At 49.4% G+C, this 21,929-nt stretch overlaps 1 protein-coding gene across 2 annotated transcripts in view; it reads right to left on the reverse strand.

Moving 5' to 3' along the window:
- The window catches only part of PRKX (protein kinase cAMP-dependent X-linked catalytic subunit), a 70,897-nt gene that overhangs the window by 29,404 nt on the left and 19,564 nt on the right, over positions 1-21,929 (reverse strand). For both annotated transcript variants that reach the window (XM_027052917.2, XM_027052915.2), the window contains exons 2-3: positions 13,473-13,641; positions 323-586 (exon numbers count right to left, since the gene is read on the reverse strand). In XM_027052917.2, coding sequence (XP_026908718.1) covers positions 323-586; positions 13,473-13,641 — 433 coding nt within the window. The remainder of the gene's footprint in view (positions 1-322; positions 587-13,472; positions 13,642-21,929) is intronic.

Genomic DNA, 21,929 nt, shown 5'->3' on the forward strand with positions numbered 1-21,929 from the left:
AGAATCACTAATTCGACATACACCCCGCACACCTGTCAAGGGCTGGAATCAAAAAGGCAAGACAGGACAGGTGTTGTCAAGGATGCAGAGAAAGGGGAACCCTGGTGCACGGGGGAGTATTATTCAGCCCCGAAAAAGCAGGTCCCGCCATTTGCAACCCCACGGATGGACTTGAGGCCGCTATGCAAGGAAGGGAAGTCCGGCACAGAAGACAAAGAGAGCAGGACGTCACTTACACACTCGCGGCCACGGAGCACACAACACTGGCCTCCGGACGCGGCACCGGGCGAGTGGGCTGAAATGGGTGAAAACGGTCACTTACTTGTCTACCAGTTTCTTGGCGAAACCAAAGTCGGTGAGCTTGATGTGGCCATCCCTGTCCAGCAGTATGTTTTCCGGCTTCAAGTCCCTGTAGACGATCTCCTTTGAGTGCAGGTACTCAATGGCGCAGACGATCTCCGCAGAGTAGAACAGCCCAGTGCTGCTGGAGAAGCGGCCTCGCTTCCGCAGGTAGCTGAAAAGCTCGCCGCCGGGCACGAACTCCATGAGCATGTACAGGAAGCGCTCATCGTGGCACGTCCAGAACCTGCGGGACGGCACATGGGAGTCAGAGCTGCACCAGGGACACACAGACGTTAGGGCGCGGGCGTGAACGGACAGTAAGATGCCATATGGACAGGAGCGCGGGGCGGGCTCAGTCGGTTAAGGATCCAGCTCTTGATTTCGGCTCAACTCACGATCTCATGGTTCATGGGTTTGATCCCTGCATCAGGCTCTGCACTGGCAGTAAACAGCCTGTTTCGGATTCTTTCTCTCTTTCTCTTGCTCTCTGCCCCTTCCCCACTCTCTCTCTGTAAATAAATGAATAAATAAACTTAAAAAAAAGGAAGGTGCTGTATACTTAGATATTGAGATATTCATGTAGGGGAACAGATGCTTGAATATGCATATGTAGATGTAATCTGCTACCGTGTTTTTTGTTTGTTTTTTGCTGTTTATTTTACTTTTGAGACAGAGAGCGCGTGCACGGGGGAGGGACAGAGGTAGAGGGATACACAGAATCCGAAGCGGGTTCTGTGCTAAGCGGAGAGTCCAATGAGGGGCTCGGACTCACAAACTGTGACACCATGACCTGAGCTGAAGTCAGCCACTTCACCAACTGAGCCCCAAGAGCATGTTGTGATAACAAAGTGTCCCACGGGATGAATTCTGTCACCCAAAATTATATGCAGAAGCCGTATGCCCAGGACCTCAAAATGTGATCGTATGAGGGGATAAGGTCCTTAAAGAGGGGATTAAGGTAAAATGAGCTCACCAGGGTGCCCGGGGGGCTCAGTTGTTTAAGCGTCCGATTTCAGCTCAGGTCACGATCTCGCGACTCGTGAGTTCGAGCCCCACGTCTGGCTCTGTGCTGACAGCTCAGAGCCCGGAGCCTGCTTCGGATTGTGTCTCCCCCTCTCTCTGCCCCTCCCCTGCTCATGCTCTGTCTCTCTCAACAATAAACGAATGTTAGAAAAATAAGAAATGAAATCAAAATTAAAACGCATGTTTGTTTTGCCGACCACTGACGGGTACACGTGCTACCAAGCCACGGTCGTATACACAAAAGGTGTCCGTGAAATGCGTGTGCAAACGCACAGCGCCTTCGGGGTGAGGATGCCTTTCGGGATGGCACCTGTTCACTCGCGGCCTCTGCACGGATGCCATGTCCTCTCCAAGCTGGTACAGGGAGTGCGGACGTGAGGACGTGCAGGAAGTCCCTGTTTCACTCATGAGAGCCGAGCCCGGGTCTCCTGCTTCCCCTTCTCGCTTCCTGCCGCTGGGAGGGCCCATGATGTGTGGGATTGAGGTGTGAAGGCATATGGGGAGCGAGAACGGTGTTGGCGGGGGCAGGGGGTCCTGTTCTGCTGCTCTTCAGACTTTCTGGAGAAATCTTCTTGCAGTGACTCAGATTGACCAGACGGCCACGTTCTTTCTAGCATTGAAAGTCCAAAGGAGTATTTCCTTGCAGCCACACGCCCTTGACTTCTTTTTTTTCATTTTTTTTTTTAAGGTTTATTTATTATTGAGAGACAGAGAGACACAGAGCATGAGCAGGGGAGGGGCAGACAGATGGGAGAGACCCAGAATCTGAAACAGGATCCAGGCTCTGAGCTGTCAGCACAGAGCCCGACGCGGGGCTCGAGACCGTGACCCCAGCTGACGTCGGACCCTTAACCGACTGGGCCACCGACTGACTTCTTGATTAGTAAAGCAAGAACATTCTTTCCGGGGAGGCTTCACTACCAAGGCTCGGTGTCACAAATGCATATGGCAGGCACCCTCTGCTGTTGTGGGGATCCAACAATGAATCCACCGTTCTGGTGGGCAAATATGGTCTAGGCTCCAGATAGCACCTGGGTGGTACACATGTAGAATGAAACCTGTATGTAAGCCGGAGACGTTCTGGATTTCTCTGGAACAGGACGGGTGGTAAATTTGGCTAGAACCCATCGGAAAAAGCATAGTGTTCCAGAGTTTGGGCATGGCGCTCAGCCCTTGAAAAGACCCCAAGTGGCCAAAACTACACAGGTCACGGCACTACCGTGTTCTACAGCTGTGAATTTGGTTGAAAACCTGAAAAAATACGCAGAACCCTACCTTCCCACCTCTCAAATGCGTAAGTACGTGCATGCGTGTGCATGCACACGCGCACACAGTCTCTTCATCAATTCGGATGCACCCATTCTGTGGATACAGTCTGTCGCTCCTACTGATTCGCAGCCAGGATCATAATCCACGCAGAGCCTTTGTCAGCTCTAGAGAACAATGCATCGCCATGTTTTCATGCAACCTGATTTCACCCTTCAAAGGCACAGGAGAGAATTCACAATGGGGGAGATTAGAACAGGGCCAAGAGACAGCCAGTGGTAAGGAATGAAAGGGAGCTTCCGGGATTAATTAGCCAAGTGGAAGGGGCATAGACCCAAGGACTGTATGGGTGGAGACCAGGAGATCCAGGCAGAAGAAGTGGTTCAAAGATAGGAGGAGTCTGTCACCTGCGTTCCAGCTGAACTGCAATTTGGGGCACGAGCAGGTTGGCATATAGACATATCTGGGCAAAGATAGGACTTAGTGTCTACCCTTCTGCTCCCAATTTCAACACGCATCACTGTTCTTTCCCCCACACCATGAAGCGATTCTGTGACACCAACCCAGCATCCTACAATTCAACTCAATTCTGACATGGTCGACCTGGAGACCACAGAGATCCCACAGGAGAAGGGCGCGATCCTAAAACAATGGCCCAGCACACACACTTCAGACGCCAATTCCAAGTCCGGCTTGTCACCTGTGCTTGTGACTGACCCGCTAGAGACGAGAGGTTCCCAAGACCCCTCCTTGGGTTCCATTAATCTGCTAGAGCGGTTCACAGAGCTCAGGGGAAACACGTAACTAGGTAAATCACCGGCTTAAGATAAAGAGATAGAAGCCAGGAATGGCCGAGATGGAAGAGAAGCGGGGGGTCAGGTGTGGGGAACCGTCCGTGCTCTCTCCAGGTGAGCTGTCTCCTCCAAATCTCCCCAAGTTCACCAACCAACTCGGAAGCTCCCAAACCCCGTCTTTCTGGGATTTCATAGAGGCTTCATCAAGTAGGCGAGGTTGATGAAATCATTGGCCTTTGAGGATTAACTCAAGCTCCAGCCCCTCTCCCCTCCCCGGAGATGTGGGGTGGGTCTGAGCAGCCCAAGCCTCCAATTACAGGATTAGTTTCCCCGGCAACCAGCCCTCTGCCCTGGGGGGGTGGGGGTGGGGAGGTTCTCCAAAAGTCACCTCATTCACATAACAAAAGCCACCTTTGTCACTCTGCTCCCTTAGGAAATTCCAAGGGTTTTAGGGCCTCGGTGCCAGGGACAAAAAGAGCAAACATCTATTTCTTGCCAAAAATCCCAACATCACAGGGACAAATGTCACACACTAACGACTGAGTGGGGCACAGGACAGTGGTGTGTATGGATATATGGAGACACATCTGTCCCACAAATCTCTCAATAAGATCCAACAAAGCATCAATAACAATCCTACGAAAGTCACTATATATCAAGTGTGCTGTGGAGTACTCCCCAAGTAGTCGAAAAACAAGGCTACAAAAAAAAAAAAAAAAAAAATCCTGAGGGTCCTGGTGCCCCTGGCTCATCTTTCCTTCAAATCTCCATTACTAAGGCTTTTCTCCTATGGAGAGAAGGTGCAACGCGTGGGGGGTTACTGATAAGAGCCACAATATTCAAAGACACAATGTCAAGTATTTAGTCATCCCTTGGGGCTTGCGGGCAGAGACGAGGGGTCCAGGTGGCCATAAACGACTTAAAATCTGAGCCTAGAGAAGGAGAAACAGGATGAATCATGTTGGCCAATCCGCTTGTTAATTAATACCAGTTCGTTGCGGGGCTCCGCGCCTCGCGTAGAGGCTAAAAAACAATGAAAATGCAAGGGCAAAAAGAAGTAAGTGGGTTTATCACGAGTGGGATGAGAAAAGGAGGCATTCCTGGGTTGAAAATTCAGTATGTAGGGGCATCTGCGTGGCTCAGTCGGTTGAGGGTCCAATTCTTGACCTCGGCTCAGGTCACGATCTCATGGCTCCTGAATTCAAGCCCCGTGTGGGACTCTGCCCTGACAGCACAGAGCCTGAGTCGTGTGTGTGTGTGTGTGTGTGTGTGTGTGTGTGTGTGTGCGCGCGCTTTAAGGACACAAAGATCTGTATCAGACTGTCCATGTGATTACCTGGCACTGAAGGAGGGTGGGAAGAAGAGACAGAGGAAAGCCCTACACAAGGGGAGCAGAAAAAGAAAAGAAAACCAACAAGAGAAAATGCTTCAGCTCCTCCACAAACAGGAAGGAGATATAACTCGACACGGAAAATGCAGCCAAGCAGTTAAAGCAGGTACACGAACAGATACTTGGCATTAACACAAAGTACGAGAGCCAGAATGTAGAAACAACACAAGTGTCAATGGATGGATGGATGGATGGATGGATGGATGGATGATGAACGGATGGATGATGGATGGGTGGGTGGATGGATGGATGGATAGAAAATGGGTGGATGGATGGATGGGTGGATGGATGCATAAACACCATGTGGTTCATGCACACAGTAGAATATGACTTAGTCTTGAAAAAGGATGTTCTGCATCTGCCACAAGGATTGACATTGAGGAACTGATGCTCAGTGACATAAGCCAGACACAGAAGGACAAATTCTGCCTGATTCCACGTATACGGGGTCCCTGAAGGCATCACATCCATAGAGATGAGAGTAGACGGTAAGACCGGGGGCTGGGGATAAGGAAGGGAGCCAGTGTTTAATAAGAGGGCACAGTCTCAGTTTGGGGAGATGGAAAGTTCTGGAGATGCTGGTGGGGATGCTTGCACAACAGCGTGAATGTGCTCGATGCCACTGAGCTGTGCACTGAAAAATAGGTAAAATGGCCAATTTTCAGTTCAGGTGCATTGTAGCACAACGAAGAAATGATCGTTTTGAAACGCATTCCAGAGAACGTGGGAATCTACGAAAAGCAAACGCAGCTTGACCCTGACCACAACCCCCAGCAACACCTTCGACCTGACACCGACCACCCCGCCGTCTTTCCCTTGCAAAGCGTGTGGCCGTCATAGCCGATTCGAAAGTCAGCCTCCTTCATTTAACAACGGCTGTCGTCCTGTCTCCCGACGCCGAGGTATAAAGCTGGGCTTCCGCCATGAAAACAAGAAAAGCAGACACCATCCCTGGGCGTCACCCTAGCCCTTTGGACTCATGTCTCTGTGCAACCTGAGGCTCTGGAAAGTTCCTTCCACTTTCCACCCAGGCTCCATGGCAACCAACCCTGCCCCGAGGCACCCTTACCTTGCTTCATCCCCCAGCCTAGGGTGTCCTCCAGCTCTGTTCCCCAAGGGTCCCCTACCCACCCTCGGTGGCTCGGTCTGACGGCACCTTGAAGGGGGCTGAGCGCCTCCTCCGTGCAGAGACAGCTGCGTCCTGTTCGCCGGCAAAGTGGCATCTACAAGCATCACCCGCCCACCCTGCTCGGCGTGTGCCCACCCCAAATACACCACTCTGCCAGCCGGAGACGGGGTGACCGCCTCCTGGGGCTGCCTGGAAGCCAGTCCCCGGCAAGTGCACAGGGGGCCCACAGCACCCCCTGCAAACGCCCAGGGCTACTGTGATGCTCACGACTGGGAAAGGAGGGGACACTGCCATCAGTGGGTGCAGACCGGGGATGTCGGTCAGCACCCACAGGGCACAGGAAGCCCCAGGTCAGACGGCCATCCGCCCCCGGATGTGAGCAGTGCCCAGGCGGAGCAATCCAGAAACAGCAACGTCATGGGGACAAAGCCCAAGCCCCGGGACCACTAAGAAGAAGAGGTAGAGACAGGGTGCCTGGGGGGGCTCAGTCGGTGAAGCATCCATTGTTGATTTCGGGGCAGGTCGTGATCTCACGGTTCATGAGTTCGAGCCCCACGTCGGGCTCTGTGCTCTACAGCACGAAGCCTGCTTGGGATTCTCTCTCTCCCTTTCGCTCAGCCCCTACTCTGCTCTCTCCCTCTCTCTCTCAAATAAGTGAACATTTAAAAAGAAGAGGTAAGACGGACGGAGCCTTTGAGCCGTGCCATGCACTCTTTCCCATTCCAGCAGACAGGACGCAAGCATCAGAAGGAGGCTTCTGGAATAATGCCCCTAACGGGCGGAATCAGCCCCCCGTGACCGTCCCAAATAGCCCTGCTCGCTGACCGCTCACCGTTGTCCCACGGTTCCCCACGTTGCCCCACAAGGAGGCGTAAGCAGATCCGAACCACGTTCGTGAGCACGAGGCGTCCGAGAGAAGGCGGCGAGAGAATGAGCCCTTGTGGCTCAGGCGTGGATAGAACGCAGCCTGAAAGACGCTGGCCGGGGAGGGAACACGGGAGGACCAGCCGAGGGGCGGAACGGACCAGGACAAAACTGACATTTGATCAAGCACGAGCCTCGATATTGCTATGAAGATTCTTTTTTTTTTTTTGACGTGATTAACATCTAGTGTCAATTGACTTTAGAAGAAGCACATGACTCTCTCTCTTGTATGGGTGGGCCTCGTCTAATCAGTCGATGGCCTTACGAGCCACCAACGCCCCCACCCCCCCCAAAAAAAACACGAGGTTTCCAAAGGAGAGGGAATTTTTGCCTGTGGACTTGACTACCATATAAAAACCCTGCCTGAGTCGCCAGCTTGCAGTCGCACTGAGAGAGTCTATCCCTTCAAATCTGCCTCTCTGTTCTGGTCGTCGGGATCGTGCTGTCTCACGTACCCAGGATGCCGTCCCCACCACCAACTCCGTCCTCGTACTCAACATCCTGAACACCTGCCATGGGCCACGCACCTTTCCAGGCACAAAGAGAGTGAGCTCCTACGTCTGAGGGTTGGTGAGCTAGCAGGAGACAGGCGGGCAGGAGAGATGGACAGTGAGGGTCCAGGGAAGGCTCCCTTCCCCGCGTCTGCCTGCAGTGTCTCTCGGGGTTCCTGGGGAGGAGCGTGACCAAGTCTCCCTCCAGAGCCCCTACACGCTGCCCCCTATGGGAGCTACATTACTTACTTCAGTTGGCATGGACATCTGCTCCCTACCTAGCTTTAGGAGGGCCAGACCTTAGCAGCATCACATCCCAGCAAGATGCAGGCTGGCGGGAGGTAGGTACCTTTCCACCAACTACTTAATAATGCTGAATTCTGTGTGCGATCACATGTGTATAAAGAGAGACTGCTCAGCACCCACAGGTAACATGTGATTTCCCCCTGAATTTTTTAAAAAAACTTTTTTAAATGTTTATGCATTTTTGAGAGACAGAGCGTGAGCAGGGTAGGGACGGAGAGAGGGAGGGAGACACAGGATCCCAAGCGGGCTCCAGGCTCCGAGCTGTCAGCACAGAGCCTGACGTGGGGCTCGGAACCCACGAACCAGGAGATGATGACCTGACCCAAAGTTGGATGCTTAACCAACTGAGCCATGCAGGGGCCTCCCTTTTTTTTTAATTTATTTATTTTGAGAGAAACAGAGGCAGTGCAAGTGGGGGAGGGGGGGAGACAGACAGAGAGAGAGAGAGAGAGAGAGAGAGAGAATCCCAATGTCCATGCTGCCAATACAGACCCTGATGTGGGACTCCAACTCCCGAAGCTGTGAGTTCATGACCTGAGCCGAAAGCAGGAGCCAGACGGTCAAGTGACTGAGCCCACAGGTACCCCTGTCCTGAATTTCTTATATGTTCACTGACTTCCATCAAGTCAATGTTCTTAAAAAGCCAGCTACTCCTTGGTTTGACTTGATTTCTCGGAATTAATGCCTTCACTGGAATTGTATCTGACATACAAGTACTTAAGCAGATTGTGGAGATCACTGGAGGTGGCACACAATAGGGACATGGGAGGCATCCAGTGGGGTCATCCCAGGCCCGGTCTGGCTGGAAGCTTCTTTGCAGAGCAAGCATCTGAGCCAGAAGGAAGGGAGGACCCTGTCCTGGGACGCAGTAGACTTGAGAACCTAGAAGCAAGCACCAGCATCGGCCAGAGAAAGGGGCAGGCAGCTGGCAGGAGACAAGTGTCCTGTGGTCCCCGACCTGCTTCAGCTGGTCAACAAGTGTCAGGGAAGAGCTTCTGGCTACGACATGCCACCATGTCTTAATTTTGGATCCATTGCACAGCACCTTCCGAAAGAGAACTTAGAAACTCCATATGGGAAGCGAGTTGACCAACCTCAAGCTGATCGACTTCAACCGCAGGATGAGGTACATCCTGAACCAGGGGGGAGGAGGGACACCCGGGGGGCCTCGGGGATTCAGTGCAGGAGTGGACAACTGACGACCCCTGCAGGTGCATGACCGGGGGGCAGCCTCAGGCCAGCTTGGCCTCACTGGGCGTCCCTCACGAGGTGTCTCCCAGAGCAGACATGGCAGCTTCAGCCGGTTGGTGTCAAGACGATGTCCCCGAGTCCTGTCTCACCGAGCCGGTCACCACAGGCAAGGAGAGCCCTCCTTAATTTGCTGGCACCCACTCTTTGTGCAGGGAAGTCAACCCTCCCCAGATTTCTGTCTTCCTGGACCCTGACCAAGTGGCCTTCCGGTTAACCCACCGCCTTGCGGTGACCGGGTTCGTAGCAGTCAATCTCCCAAGGGCAGAGGTTCTCCGCAGGGGACGCTCGGCAACGCGGAGACGTTTTTGGGTGTCACAATGAGTTCTACTGGCATGTGGAGGGTGGAGAGACCAGGGACGCCGCTCGTGACCCCAGAGCATGCAGGACACCCCACATGGGAGAGTCAAGCGGCCCCAAATGTCAGCAGTGCGGAAGCTGAGAAGTCTTCCTTAGCATGGGACAGTCTCTCTCTATCTACCTCCCTCCCTCCCCACCTATGTCCCTATGATGTATCTCTGTGTAATCTATCTATCATTCTATCGACTGATCTACCTATCAATCACCTATCAAATTCCTATCTATCATCTATCTATCCATCTATCATCTACCTACCTACACACCTATGTATCTATCATCTATCTATCTATCATCTGTTTATCTGTCCATATATTTATCTATATCATCAATCTTTCTATATCAAATACCTTTCTACATACACATCATTTCTCTATCATTTATCCTATATATCCATCCTGTCTGCCTTCCTTCCTCCGTTCCTTCCTTCCTTCCCCCATCCATCCATCCATCAAATCTATGCATCGCTATCTAGTATCTGTCTATAGCTCTATGGCGGTGGTCTGCAATGGAGGACTATTTCACCCCATAGGAGGTTTTCTGTCAATGTCTCGGGACATTTTTGGTGGTCACCACTGGGGACAGGGTACTCCAGGGGCAGTGAGAGGAAGGATGACAGGGATGCGACACCACACACACCAGCAGCCTCACCACCCAGCATGATCTGGTTCCCCAATGTCAACAGTGCCGAGACGGAGGACCCCTGTTCTGGGGTCAAACAACTCTAGGACACCAGAGACTTCTATATGCCCAAAAGGGTGAGAAGCAGACACGGAACCCTGGTGTTTGGGCACACCCCCAGCCTTGGTCTCAGGAAAATCTTGACTTTGCACCCTGGACAGTGAGCTACTCAGCTCTTGTAGAATTATCTCCACGGGCTGAGCTGGCCTTTGGAAGGGCTTTATCCCCAAATAGAACGTGTTCTCTAATGTGCATTTAATGAATGCCCTGGCCTCTTCTCAAACATACCGAAGGAGCAGTTCACATACTGAACTTGGACAATGCCACGGGCAAAGCTGCCAAACCACTCGGCTGGAACGTCAGACTCCAAACAGTCGCTGTGCAGCCTGATATCTGGAGCCAGCGGTGTTCCATGCAGCCTCCAGACATGCAAGCAAAACCCCCTCCGTGTTTCCGGACAGTATGGGAAGCAGATGTTGGGTGACGCGCGACGCTCATTCACAAGAGAAAGTGCCCAGCTGGAGGGCTTCAATGCGTTCTTCACTAATGGTCTGTCCCAGGAAGATACGTCCTTCATCACGTGGCCCTCGGACACCCTGTGGCTCCCATCCAGGCACAGCGTGCCCTCTGTGCTATGCTCTTAAACACTTACTCTTAGCAACTCACTAAGTAGGTGTTACAGCTGAGTGATGTCCCCATAAAATTCACATGTTGAAGCCTTCACCCCAGGACTTCAGAATGGGACTGTATTTGGAGATGGGTCTTTAAAGAAGGGATTAAGGTAAAATGAGGTCAGAAGGATGGGTCCTGATCCCACAGGACTAGGGTCCTTAGAACATGAGGACACAGACACGCACAGAGGGACGGCCACGTGAGGACACAGGGATAACATGGCATCTATACACCAAGGAGAGAGGACTCGGGAGGAACCAGCCTAAGCCCAACCTGGATCTTGGTCTCCCAGCCTCAACCCTACCTGGACGTCAGACTCCCAGCCTCCAGGTCCGGGAGGGAATAAACGTCCCTTGATGAAACCACCCCATCTGTGATAATGTCATGGCAGCCGAAATGCACACACTTATTCTCTAGAATTCTTGATAAGGGTCACCTGCAAATCTGGATTGCTATTACGTGTCGAGGGGATCCACTGCTAATGATCGTTTCTCTAGATCCTGAGCATTCCAGGAGAGCCCACATGACAACGGGCGTCGTCTTGTGCATCTCAGGACTGTGGGGAAAACTCCAAAACTGACTGAAACCAGTAGAGAGATTTTTAAATGAGGCCCTGCCACCTTTTCCCCAAACCTGTGAGTTTAAGCACTCCAAGACGAATATCTAAAAATGTTCCTTAAATTCCACGTAGATTTAAAGATGAGGAAAAACTCCCTTCTTCTCAGCCACACCCGACATTGAACTTGACATATAAAGACTACACTTGGGGGTGCCCGGCTGGCTCAGTGCATAGAGCATTCGACTCTTGATCTCGGGGTCGTGAGTTTAAGCCCCATAATGGGTGTAGAAATTACTTAAAAAGGAAAATGTTTAAAGATAAATAAATAAAAATAAAAAGACGACATTTGACTGTGTGACCTGTTCCTGGGCTGTTGAGAAATCACACTCCATAAAAAGCAAAAGAAGCCTATTTGGATAACCCAGGATCAGCCTGTATTGCGCCGAAATCTAGGCTTCTGGAATGTGTGATGGAAACAAGTCAGGGGTGAAAGAAGGAGGCAGAAAGAACTCAAGACAGCTATGTCGTGCGAGCTCCCGTCTTTCCGCGTGCGTGTTCAATTTCCGCAAGCTTGAAGATTCCATCTTGGGAAGTCCCCTGACCTAGATTCTCGAATCGCAAAGCCAGTCCAGACCCCAGAGTATCTAGGCTGCTCCCTGCTGCTCCCCGCGTCCCCACAGGGTCCCTGCATCTCGTGAACCGCAAGATTGGTTGGAAACTCCCTACCTTTGGAAGGAAGCCCAAGACACGGGAGAACAGCCCAGGAATAAGATAAAGGAGTGCAGGTCTCCCTAATATTTGTTTAGGGGTGTCTGGGTGGCTCCGTCGGTGAAGCATCGGGCTCTTGATTTCGGCTCAGGTCGTGATCTCGTGGTTTGGGATGCTCTCTCTTTCTCTCTCTCCCTTTTTCGCTCTCTGCCCCTCCCTTGCTTGTGTTCGCTCTCTCTCTCTCTCTCTCTCTCTCAAAAATAAATAAATAAACTTTCTTCCCGGGAATCGTTATTTTCGTTTATGCAAGGGACAGAACTGGAAGCTTCCCTTAATCCCAGAGGAAGATCGACGTGTGTTCGTGTTTCCAACCGCTCTGGCCCCAAGGACCAAACGGGAGGCTCACCGCTGACTGAATGGGCAGCACTGAGTGCCCTGAATCACTGGTGACTTTTGTGACTTGAAACCACGAGATGGTACTGAGCCCTCCGCATCAGCACAGAATCACCTGCACCTCCAGAAAAGGAAAGTAAAACCAAAAAAAAAAAAAAAAAAAAATCAACCGGTTCCATTCTCCTCCTCGTTAAACACGCAACATGGCCCTGTTCTGGGTAAGGTGCCACTTTGGGCTTGGAGGATGGCGCCCTGGCGGCCTTGTGCTTGGAGGCGTCCGTCCCTAAGTCGGGATACACGCGAGATGCTTCGGAGCCGTGGCAAACAGTTCCTGTGTCTGTGTGCAGACAGGTGTATCAGAGAAGGGCAGGAGTTGGTCAGGTGCAGGGGTGTCCAGAGGGGAGATGCACAGGAAGGAGGCACTGCAGGGGAGGGGTGGCCCGAGGGATGCGGGGGAGCGACAGCATGGACCCCTTCTCCTGCAGGTGACACTCTGCGATCGGTCAGGGGACGACAGGGTGTAGGAAAGAGACAACAAGCAGAAGGGAAAGCCAGAGGTGCATCCACAAGGAGCCTTTTAGGGACACTAAGCCACTGGGGCCATATTCTGGGGACCTCAGGATTCCCTGAGGATCTGCAGGTGCCAACGAAGGTCACCAGAGAGCTCTCTCGGGACGACCTCCACAGCTGTGAGATGGAGACCGCCTGGGCGGGAAGGAGGCCTTGCAGGGCAAAACCTGCTGCGAGGTCCGTGTCAAAACTCAGGGAAGAGACAGGGGGCCTGGATCAGGCAGGGGTGGGGGGTGGGAATAAGAAGGAGCAAGAGGAAGATGACAGAAAGGAAGACATGGACACTGGTTGGAAGATACCCACACCCATGGGTGCCGCATGGAAAGACAGCCACGTCTGGGCATCCGACCTCTGACACCTGGGTGCAGAATGGTCTTACCCTCTGCTAGCAAAGAGCATGAGAGGAGAGAGATGTATTTGTTCAGTGCTGGGCATGCTCAACTAGACGGGTCTGTGGTGCATCTAAATGGAGATACAGAATCGTCCACTAGAAACCCAACGAGTGGCCTGCACGAATGAGGCTGAGCAGGTGACTGAGGGCCAGCTGTGACCTCACCGCCCAGCACCTGGGATCTGAGACAGGGTGGGGACCGGCAGGGGGCGGTGGGGAGGGACTCACAGCTTGACCAGGAACGGGTGGCTGACTTCCTTCAGCACCGACTTCTCGTTGTGCACGTGCTGTTCCTGCTTCAGCCGGATGACGTCGGGGATGCTCATGACCTTCAGGGCGAAGAAGTGCTTGGCCGTCTTCTCCTTGACCAGCTGTACCCGCCCGAACGTCCCTGTGCCTAGAGGAGGGGAGACATCGCACAAGGCTGCATCAGGACCTTGAGGAAATTCCAGCAGCTTCAAAGCTCACGACCCGAGGATACAGCGGGAGGGCTGAGAATCTAGGACAAGCTGCCTTCTGGGAGCTTCAAGGGAGGGCACATGTGATGTGCATACAGTCAGTCACCTGCCTCTGAAATGTTCTGTAATTCGGGGGGACAGTGTGGGGTGGGGAGGGGGGGTGGGGAAGCCGGCCATCGTTTCTGTAGATGAGTCATCCCACAGACCGCACGCACATGCACGCACACGGACGGGGACAGACAGAAAGGAAAGTTTCAATATACTAACTACTTTGGATGTAAATTTTAAAAAATAAAAAAATAAAGTTAAATTACAAAGTTAAAAAAAAATAATAAATAAAATGAAATAGAAAAAAAGAAAAGAAAGTTTCAGTAAAGGCATTTCTTCAACGTGTTTTTTCCTCTTCAAGACTTTCTGAATAAAGACAAAGGATCGGGCACGTGACACTCATCAGCTGGGTCTTTATGTTAAAATATGCAGAGGATTGGAACATGGGACAGATACCAATAGGATATGGGAATATGTACGTATTCAGGTAGGATATAAAGGATTAGAGTCTGAGAGCGGGTTGAAATTTAAAAATTGCAATCCCTGCTAATATGCAAGGAAATCAAACCTTTTATACCCTGGCAGGACCTTCCCAACCCAAATGCAACCTCCACCGGCCCTTCCAGACCTTTCTATTCCTAGGGGGGCATGGTGGCCACCTTGGAGCCCTCACCCAGGCTGGCAAGCACTTAATGCAAATATGAGATCAAAGATCCAAGGGAATTTTATCGACAGCCAGAAAAGATGTAAAGGTGGGAGAGAAAAATGAAAATCTGTACCTGTGAGCCTCCAGGTACCTGGCGCCCACGGAGCTTATCAATGGCGGCTGTGTTTTCCATCAATGTCTGTCTAGGCAATAATGAGGAGGAAGGGGTCTTCCCGGGGAAGAAGGTCAACAGTTGGGGCTCTCTGGTTGGAATAATGCCAATTAATGTGGTAAGAGGGAGAAAGAAATTCAAGGCAAGCTGAGAAGAAAAGGGACCCCCTCCGCCAACATAACCACACAGCCACAGATTTCCTTTTTTGTCCTACAGTTTGCAATCGCACACGGTGACGTGAGAAAGAGAACAAAGTCCCAGTCAGGCAAGACATTTGGTTTTAGCATTTTCTACACATTAGAATTGCCGAGCTGTGAAATAAATCTCCTCGCCTCCCCGGGCGGGGGTTCGTGGGGGTCGGAGAAGGCACAGTGAGTAGTAACCTTGGCTTTTAGATGCAGTTTCCGATCATGAATATTTGACCACGGGAGAAACAGAAAGTGATCAACAAAAGCCAAGAAAAGAAAGTGCTGCGTAAGAAGAAGGAAATGATGAGGGGCTGATCCACTTTCACAGTAGATTTGCTCATCAGAAGAATTTGGAAGGAAACACAGAACTGTAAAGAGGCTAAGGCAGGAGTGTGTTGCTGAAATTCTGCACCATCAAGACAAAAGCACGAAGCGTGTGGGGAAGAAGGCTGTACAGAGAGTGAACTGGCAATGTTGACTCGTTTTTAGGACGACGCTGATGTTTCCACTGGGTCAGATGCAAGGTTCGCCGTTTATGTGATCCTCGAACTCGCACAAACACATTTAATCCTTTTTGGCCTCCGTTGTTCACCTCCCCAACAGGACAGGTAGCCCTCAGGGGAACATAAAAGGACAGCCACACCACTGGGTAGATGCCCATGATGGAAAGAAGGCTGCGTGCCTAGATCTTACTGAGTGCTTTCTGCCCATGCTTCTCCACTGCCCCCAAGAAGAACCCTACTCGTCCCTGGACTGCATTTACTAGATGATACTTTGGCTTCTCAGCACCTGAGTCGGATCTGCACCTGGACATTGTCTGTGCCTACACACGTACGTGAAACACACCAGCTATGACCCAGATTTTTCTGTGTCTCTCCCGGCCACTTGAGTTAAGCTCCCTCTGAGCAGTGTCAGCCGTAAACACACAGAACTCAAAACGGAGGACTTCTGCGTGACAGCCAAAGCCCGTGCCACCCTGTTGGACGCGGGCAGTCCCCGGATGCCATCGGATTCCAGGACCAAGTAAACAGTCTTGTTCAAGGGGGACAAGACCAGTACAGTGCAATTGTTTCCTTGACCGGCTTCAATGCACAGAACACACGACCACGTGAGTGGTGTTGGCTGTCACTCATCAAGGTGGTGGAAAGAAATGGGCAAACAGGGCTTTTCCCACTTGGTGCTGGGAAGCTCACCAACATACACCGCCAGCTCTCAGTGTCTTCCTGTAGGAAACACGAAAGTCCAGGGGCGCCTGGCTGGCTCAGTCCCTGGAGCATCCGACTTCAGCTCAGGTCATGCATGATCTCACAGGCTGTGAGTTCAAGCCCCGTGTGGGGCTCTGTGCTGACAGCTCAGAGCCTGGAGCCTGCTTCAGATTCTCTCCCTCTCTCCCTGCCCCTGCCCCCGCTCCTGCTCTGTCTCCCTCCCTCAAAAATAAATAAATAAATGTTAAACAAGAACAAAATTTTTAAAGAAGAAAGTAAAACTTCCAGTTTTTAGCTTTGTTGTACGTAAGGACGGCCTTACGAGTTATAGCCAACACCACTCACGTTGTCGTTGTGCTCTGTGCATTGAAGGCGGTCAACGTAACAATTGCAGGGTACTAGTTGCTAAGACAGTAAATCCCAAGAGCTCTCATAACAAGAAAAAGAATTTTGGTTAACTGTATGAGAAGATGCATGTTAACTAGTTAGTGGCAATTATTTCGACATATACGTATTTCTCAAGTCATAATGCTATACACCTTAAACTAATACAGTCTTGTGAATAACACCTCAATAAAACTGAAAAAAACAAAACCAAAAACAAAACTCTACCCCAACACGGTTTAAATAAAATAACACACACAGGGCACACGACACAGCATCTCAACCAATGTAATAAATGAATTTTCCATCTGTGTAAAAAAAGAGAGAGACAGAGAGAGCGCTTCATCAATGCAAACACTTAAAATGGGTGAATTTTGTTGTAAATTATACCTCAAGAACACTGACCCCCACACCAAAAAATTTGGGCTGAGACAGATTTTTTTTTTTAAGTAAGTGCCATGAAACAGAGATGGAATTTGTTTCCACCCATTATTCTTTGGGGCCCTGGATACAGACATCCGTCAACCCTCAATTGAAAGGTAGAATATATCTCGTGGGGAAAGGATCCCACACAGGGCATGGGAACTGGGAACAAATCTATTGCTACAGGAAGACAGAAGACTAGAAGGTCCTTTGATAAATGTGGACAAAGTGAGAGAAGCCTGCCCAGACTGAGAAGCAGGAATGAGGAGAAGGTGACAACCCAGGGTGGCATCTCAGGCCTATGTATGGTACTAACACCTTTGGCCCTAAATAGCTCTGATTCCACAGGGAATGCAACAAGGAATATTTAAAGTACCTCCATATATTTGCCAAAAAAAAAAATTGAGGAAGTCCATCCACAATAATGCAAAGAAGGTCCACACAGTTGTTAATGGGATCACAGAGAAGCCAGTTCCTGGTTTTATGGATGTCCTTTGATTATGGAAGATATTATCCCTGGGGGTGAGGGCACATGGGGAGTCTCCTGTCCACTATTTCACAAATTCTGAAGAGTCTTACGTTATGGAGAGTCAAACTATTTCCTGTAAGAAATTTTAGGAAAAATCATCTCCACCTTAAACCCAAGTTGAGTATCCTGTGTGACCATATTCAAGAAGGCCTACACCCTAAATGCACAGGTTCAGGATTCGCCCGCAGATATTTTGGTAAAAGCGTCTGTGAGAAGGTCTCTTCCTCGAAAGTCATCTGTTCAGTCTGCTTCCTTAGAAGTCCAGTGATTGTCAGAGGTGACTGGGCCAGCTGCTGTGATTCTTTCCTTCCTGGATAGTTTTCTTTCGGTTACTTTATTTCTTCTAACTTTTGCTTTACTTGTTTTTTGTTTTGTTCTGCTTTGGTTTTTGACCGTTTTTTGACAGCACTGAAAGGAGGCATTTCTTGTAGTTTCCTCTAAAAGACTCTTAACGATGTCCTTGATACTGACCCTGTAAGTTTTTAAGCCAATGCCACTGACGGGTCCATCGTACCTGGTGCCACTAAACTTGACTGACTGCTGGTGATCGTAAAAATGAAGAAAACAGAGGGAAATGGAATTCCGTTCCCAACCGCAACGCACGCTCCTGGAGACAGAACTGTGTTCTCTCCAGCCTCCCTTTACACAAAGTTTCCTCACTAATGGGCACCCCATGGTGTTTTCTGCCACAAACATACAACTAACTACAAACAGGAGGTTTTCTCAGTTCTTAAGGAGTTCATAATCAAACAGACACACAAGAACCACAAAACGCTACAGGTCCGTAAGCACATTTAGACCTGGCACAGAATGTCAAATACTTAAGCCACGACCTCACCGTTTAAACGTTGTGGAAAAGAACAAGGAGAAGGTAATAATAGGTCCCAAGAGGAACTAACAAACTCACAAGCCAGCCCACACAGGTAAGAGTGAAACAGTACCACTTGCAATTGTATAAAAGTATTCACACTCAAACAAATAATTGCATGAAGGCATTTCCTTTGAAACAAAGACAAAGACAGACATGGACATTGGGTTTGATGTGAATGTGTCTGTATTTGGGCCTCCCACCTCCTCCCCAAAGGCACACCCAAAATATAAAATCCCACTTCATTCATTTATTTACTTTGGATATGACAATACGGTTTTATTCTGTGCCATGAAATAGACTCTGACTGGGTAACACAGACACGTGTTCCCTGATCCCAAGGCAAGAAGAGTCACAAAAGGAGTTAAAGATGGATAGATGCACAGTAGACAGATCCATGGGTAGATGATAGATAGATGCATAGATGAATGGATAGGTGGGTAGGATGATAGGTAGGTAGGTAGATAGATAGATAGACAGGATGGATGGATGGTTAGATAGATATGTCAGTAGATAGATAATCGATGATTGGATGGATGGATGGATGGACAGACGGACAGACAAATGGATGGATAGACTGACAGACAGGATTCATAGATCAATGGATGGATGGATGGAAGGATAGATAGGTATGATGGATGGATGGATGGATGGATGGATGGATGGATGGACGGACAGACGGACAGACAAATGGATGGATAGATTGACAGACAGACAGGATTCATACATCGATGGATGGATGGATGGATACATAGGTACGATGGATGGATGGATGGATGGATGGACAGATAGATATAAATAGACACAAAGATGATACACAGACGACTGATAGGTACACACGAGTGATCTAGTAAGACAGATGAGATAGATGAGAGCACATAAATAGACACAGACATAGACCAATAATAAATAGATTACTGATACATACATTGATAGAGAATAGAGAAGATAAACGAGATAGATAAGACAGAAGGATGGGCAGAAAGATACTAGCTTTGTAGATAAATAGATAGAAAGATGGACAGATAGACGCTAATTAACTTTAGACATTTATTTACTTTGTAAGCTTATTTCCCAAATAGAAAATAAAACTTTGCCAAAACCCACCTGGCAATAACCCATAACGTCCAACTTGATTTCCTAACAGCCCACACAACGCTGGGACAGTCCAAACTACTCCAGACAGTTATGGCACACACTGGGTTGGGAGGGAACACGTTTCCTTCCTCATCCGTCCACGCGGCACATTAAGGTACATGGGATGATACGAGGGGTATGTACTCAGGAGTAGCAACCAGAAACCTCCTTGGGTGACCCCCACCCCACCATAAGCAGCTACAGGAGGGTCTGAACTGTGCTTCACACCCAAGACTGCCTGAGGATCGGACAGCCCTGTCCTCAAGGCCCTGTGTCCCCCAGATGCAGCCAGTGTGCATGATGGGGACGTGGCAGAACATGATGCACGCTTAATTCACCCGGCATACCACGTGGCCTGAAGGAATTCAGCAGACTCCTAACGTGAGGCTGGTACACAGCAGGAAGGATCTCGGACTCAGCTGAGTCACTGGACATCCTGAGAAACCTGGGGAGGGTCCCTTCCCACCAGGGGACACCACACGAGCCAGTTAACAGTGTCCTCCTGTACCGGGAAGTGCTGAACTCTATTTGGACCTGGTGAAATCAGCTTGGGAATGTGTAAAGCAACTGAAAAGCATACAACTGCTAAGGAGGCCACAAGCATTCAGCCTGTTGGTCATTAAAATATCTGTCCCCGCTTTATAGTGTTGGTGGCTTCTATGTGTTGAAAGGATGTCTGTGAAAAGATACAGGACGCTAAGATGGGGACCAGGGGGTCACGGGAGAGAACAGACCGGGGACAAAAACAGAGATGCATTTCACAGTTTAATTTTCTTAGTTTATTTTTTTATTCTCAAAGTATAGAAACGTTTTATCTACATAATAGCAACATTTGCGTGAAATGGATCAATTACATGAAATTGATGCATTAAGTAATTATTGCAAAATACAGCTGATCCTTGAATAACCACGGGGGCTAGGGGTACTGGACCGCCCCCCATGCAGTTGAGAATCCACGTGCAACTTTTGACTCCCCCAAAACGTTAACTACTAATAGCCTAGCGCTGACTGGAAGCCTTCCCAATAACGTATACAGTTGATTCACACACGGTTTGTATGTTCCATGTATGACATACTATATTGTTACAATAAAGTAAGCTAGAGAAAAGAAACCGTGATTAAGAAAATTCTTAGGAAGGGGTGCCTGGGTGGCTCAGTCGGTTAAGCATCCAACTCGGCTCAGGTCATGATCTCATGGTTTGTGGGGTCAAGCCCCACGGCGGGCTCTGTGCTGACAGCTTGGAGCCTGGAGCATGCTTTGGATTCGGTCTCCCTCTCTCTCTGCCCCTCCCCTGCTCACCTGTCTCTCTCTCTCTCTCTCTCTCTCTCTCTCAGAAATATATAAATACATTTTTTTAATTTTTAAAAAGAAAATCCTAAGGAAAATACATTTACAGTACTGTACTCAATTTACTGTAAATATATATATATGTATATATATATCACATATAAGACGTCCCATGCAGTTCAAACCCATGTTATTCGAGAGTCAACTATAATTACTACATCATAATATATGAACTTATCATCACAAAACCCATTTCCTTTCCTTTTCCCATTTTCCCCCTCTTGGTAATATCAGAAAAGATTATAAGCTACAATGTATGAAATAATACATGTCTAACGCATGGAACTCTCCTTTCAAAAGGCAATCCTGAAAATTACTGTTGCAGACAAGTACAGTCAGACTTTTGTTCTATGGGGGGGGAAAAAGCCCTTAAAAAAATGTCTGCTAATTCTGAGATTTAACTTAAAAACACAGAACTGGACACTCTGAAAGGGTGACTCTTATGGTCTGTGAATTATCTATCTCTCAGTATGCAAAACTTACAGAAAAGGTGTACTTTGGACAATCTCATGAAGGTTCTTTGTTTTAACTTGGAATATTTACTTCAAAGATCAGCTGAAAAAAAAAAAAACTGGACCAATTCAGCTCAGCACTGAGAGGGAGGGGGTTGTTTTGCGGGATCGCTTGTCTAGACAGCTTTTTGTGTTTTTAAACAAGTAACTCCCTCAAAACTTTGCTGAGTCAAGCCACGTTCAATTTCACATTGTTCTATTTTAAAAGATAAAAATAGAACAGACATTTTAGAACCACAACTCTCCTATTTACAAATTGTTTACTAAATGATCCTCTCCCTCATCAAAGACACAAAATAGGTAATCACGAATGAAAACAGAAACACAGGAAGTTCCTGCGCGCCCCCAGCCGGAGCAAATGTCCCACAAGGGAAATGCTTTGAATTCCTGGCTCGGCTTCAGTGCTCCTATAAGCAGGAGATCTGCAGCTTTTCATGTCACTCGGCTGAGTCTGTACCAAGATGAACAAAGCTCGGTCTTCACACGTTCACAATACAAGCTGGCCAGGTTAAAGGCGCAGCCCTAACCTGTATCCAGGACGGGATGGGCGTGTGTCAGAGAAACCCTTCAAATGCCCCCAAATGTACAGCCCTATAGATCATGGTTCCTCAGCCTCAGGACTATCTTGGCATTTGGGGCTGGGCAACTCTCTGGGGCGGGGCGTCCTGTGCTCCATTTGGTGCTGACCAGCGTCTCTGGTCTCCACTCACCAGATGCCAGGAGCAACCCTTTATACCCAGGTGTGACAACCAGAAATGTCCCCAGAC

Source organism: Acinonyx jubatus, chromosome X, assembly GCF_027475565.1.
Source record: "Acinonyx jubatus isolate Ajub_Pintada_27869175 chromosome X, VMU_Ajub_asm_v1.0, whole genome shotgun sequence".
NCBI lineage: Eukaryota > Metazoa > Chordata > Mammalia > Carnivora > Felidae > Acinonyx > Acinonyx jubatus.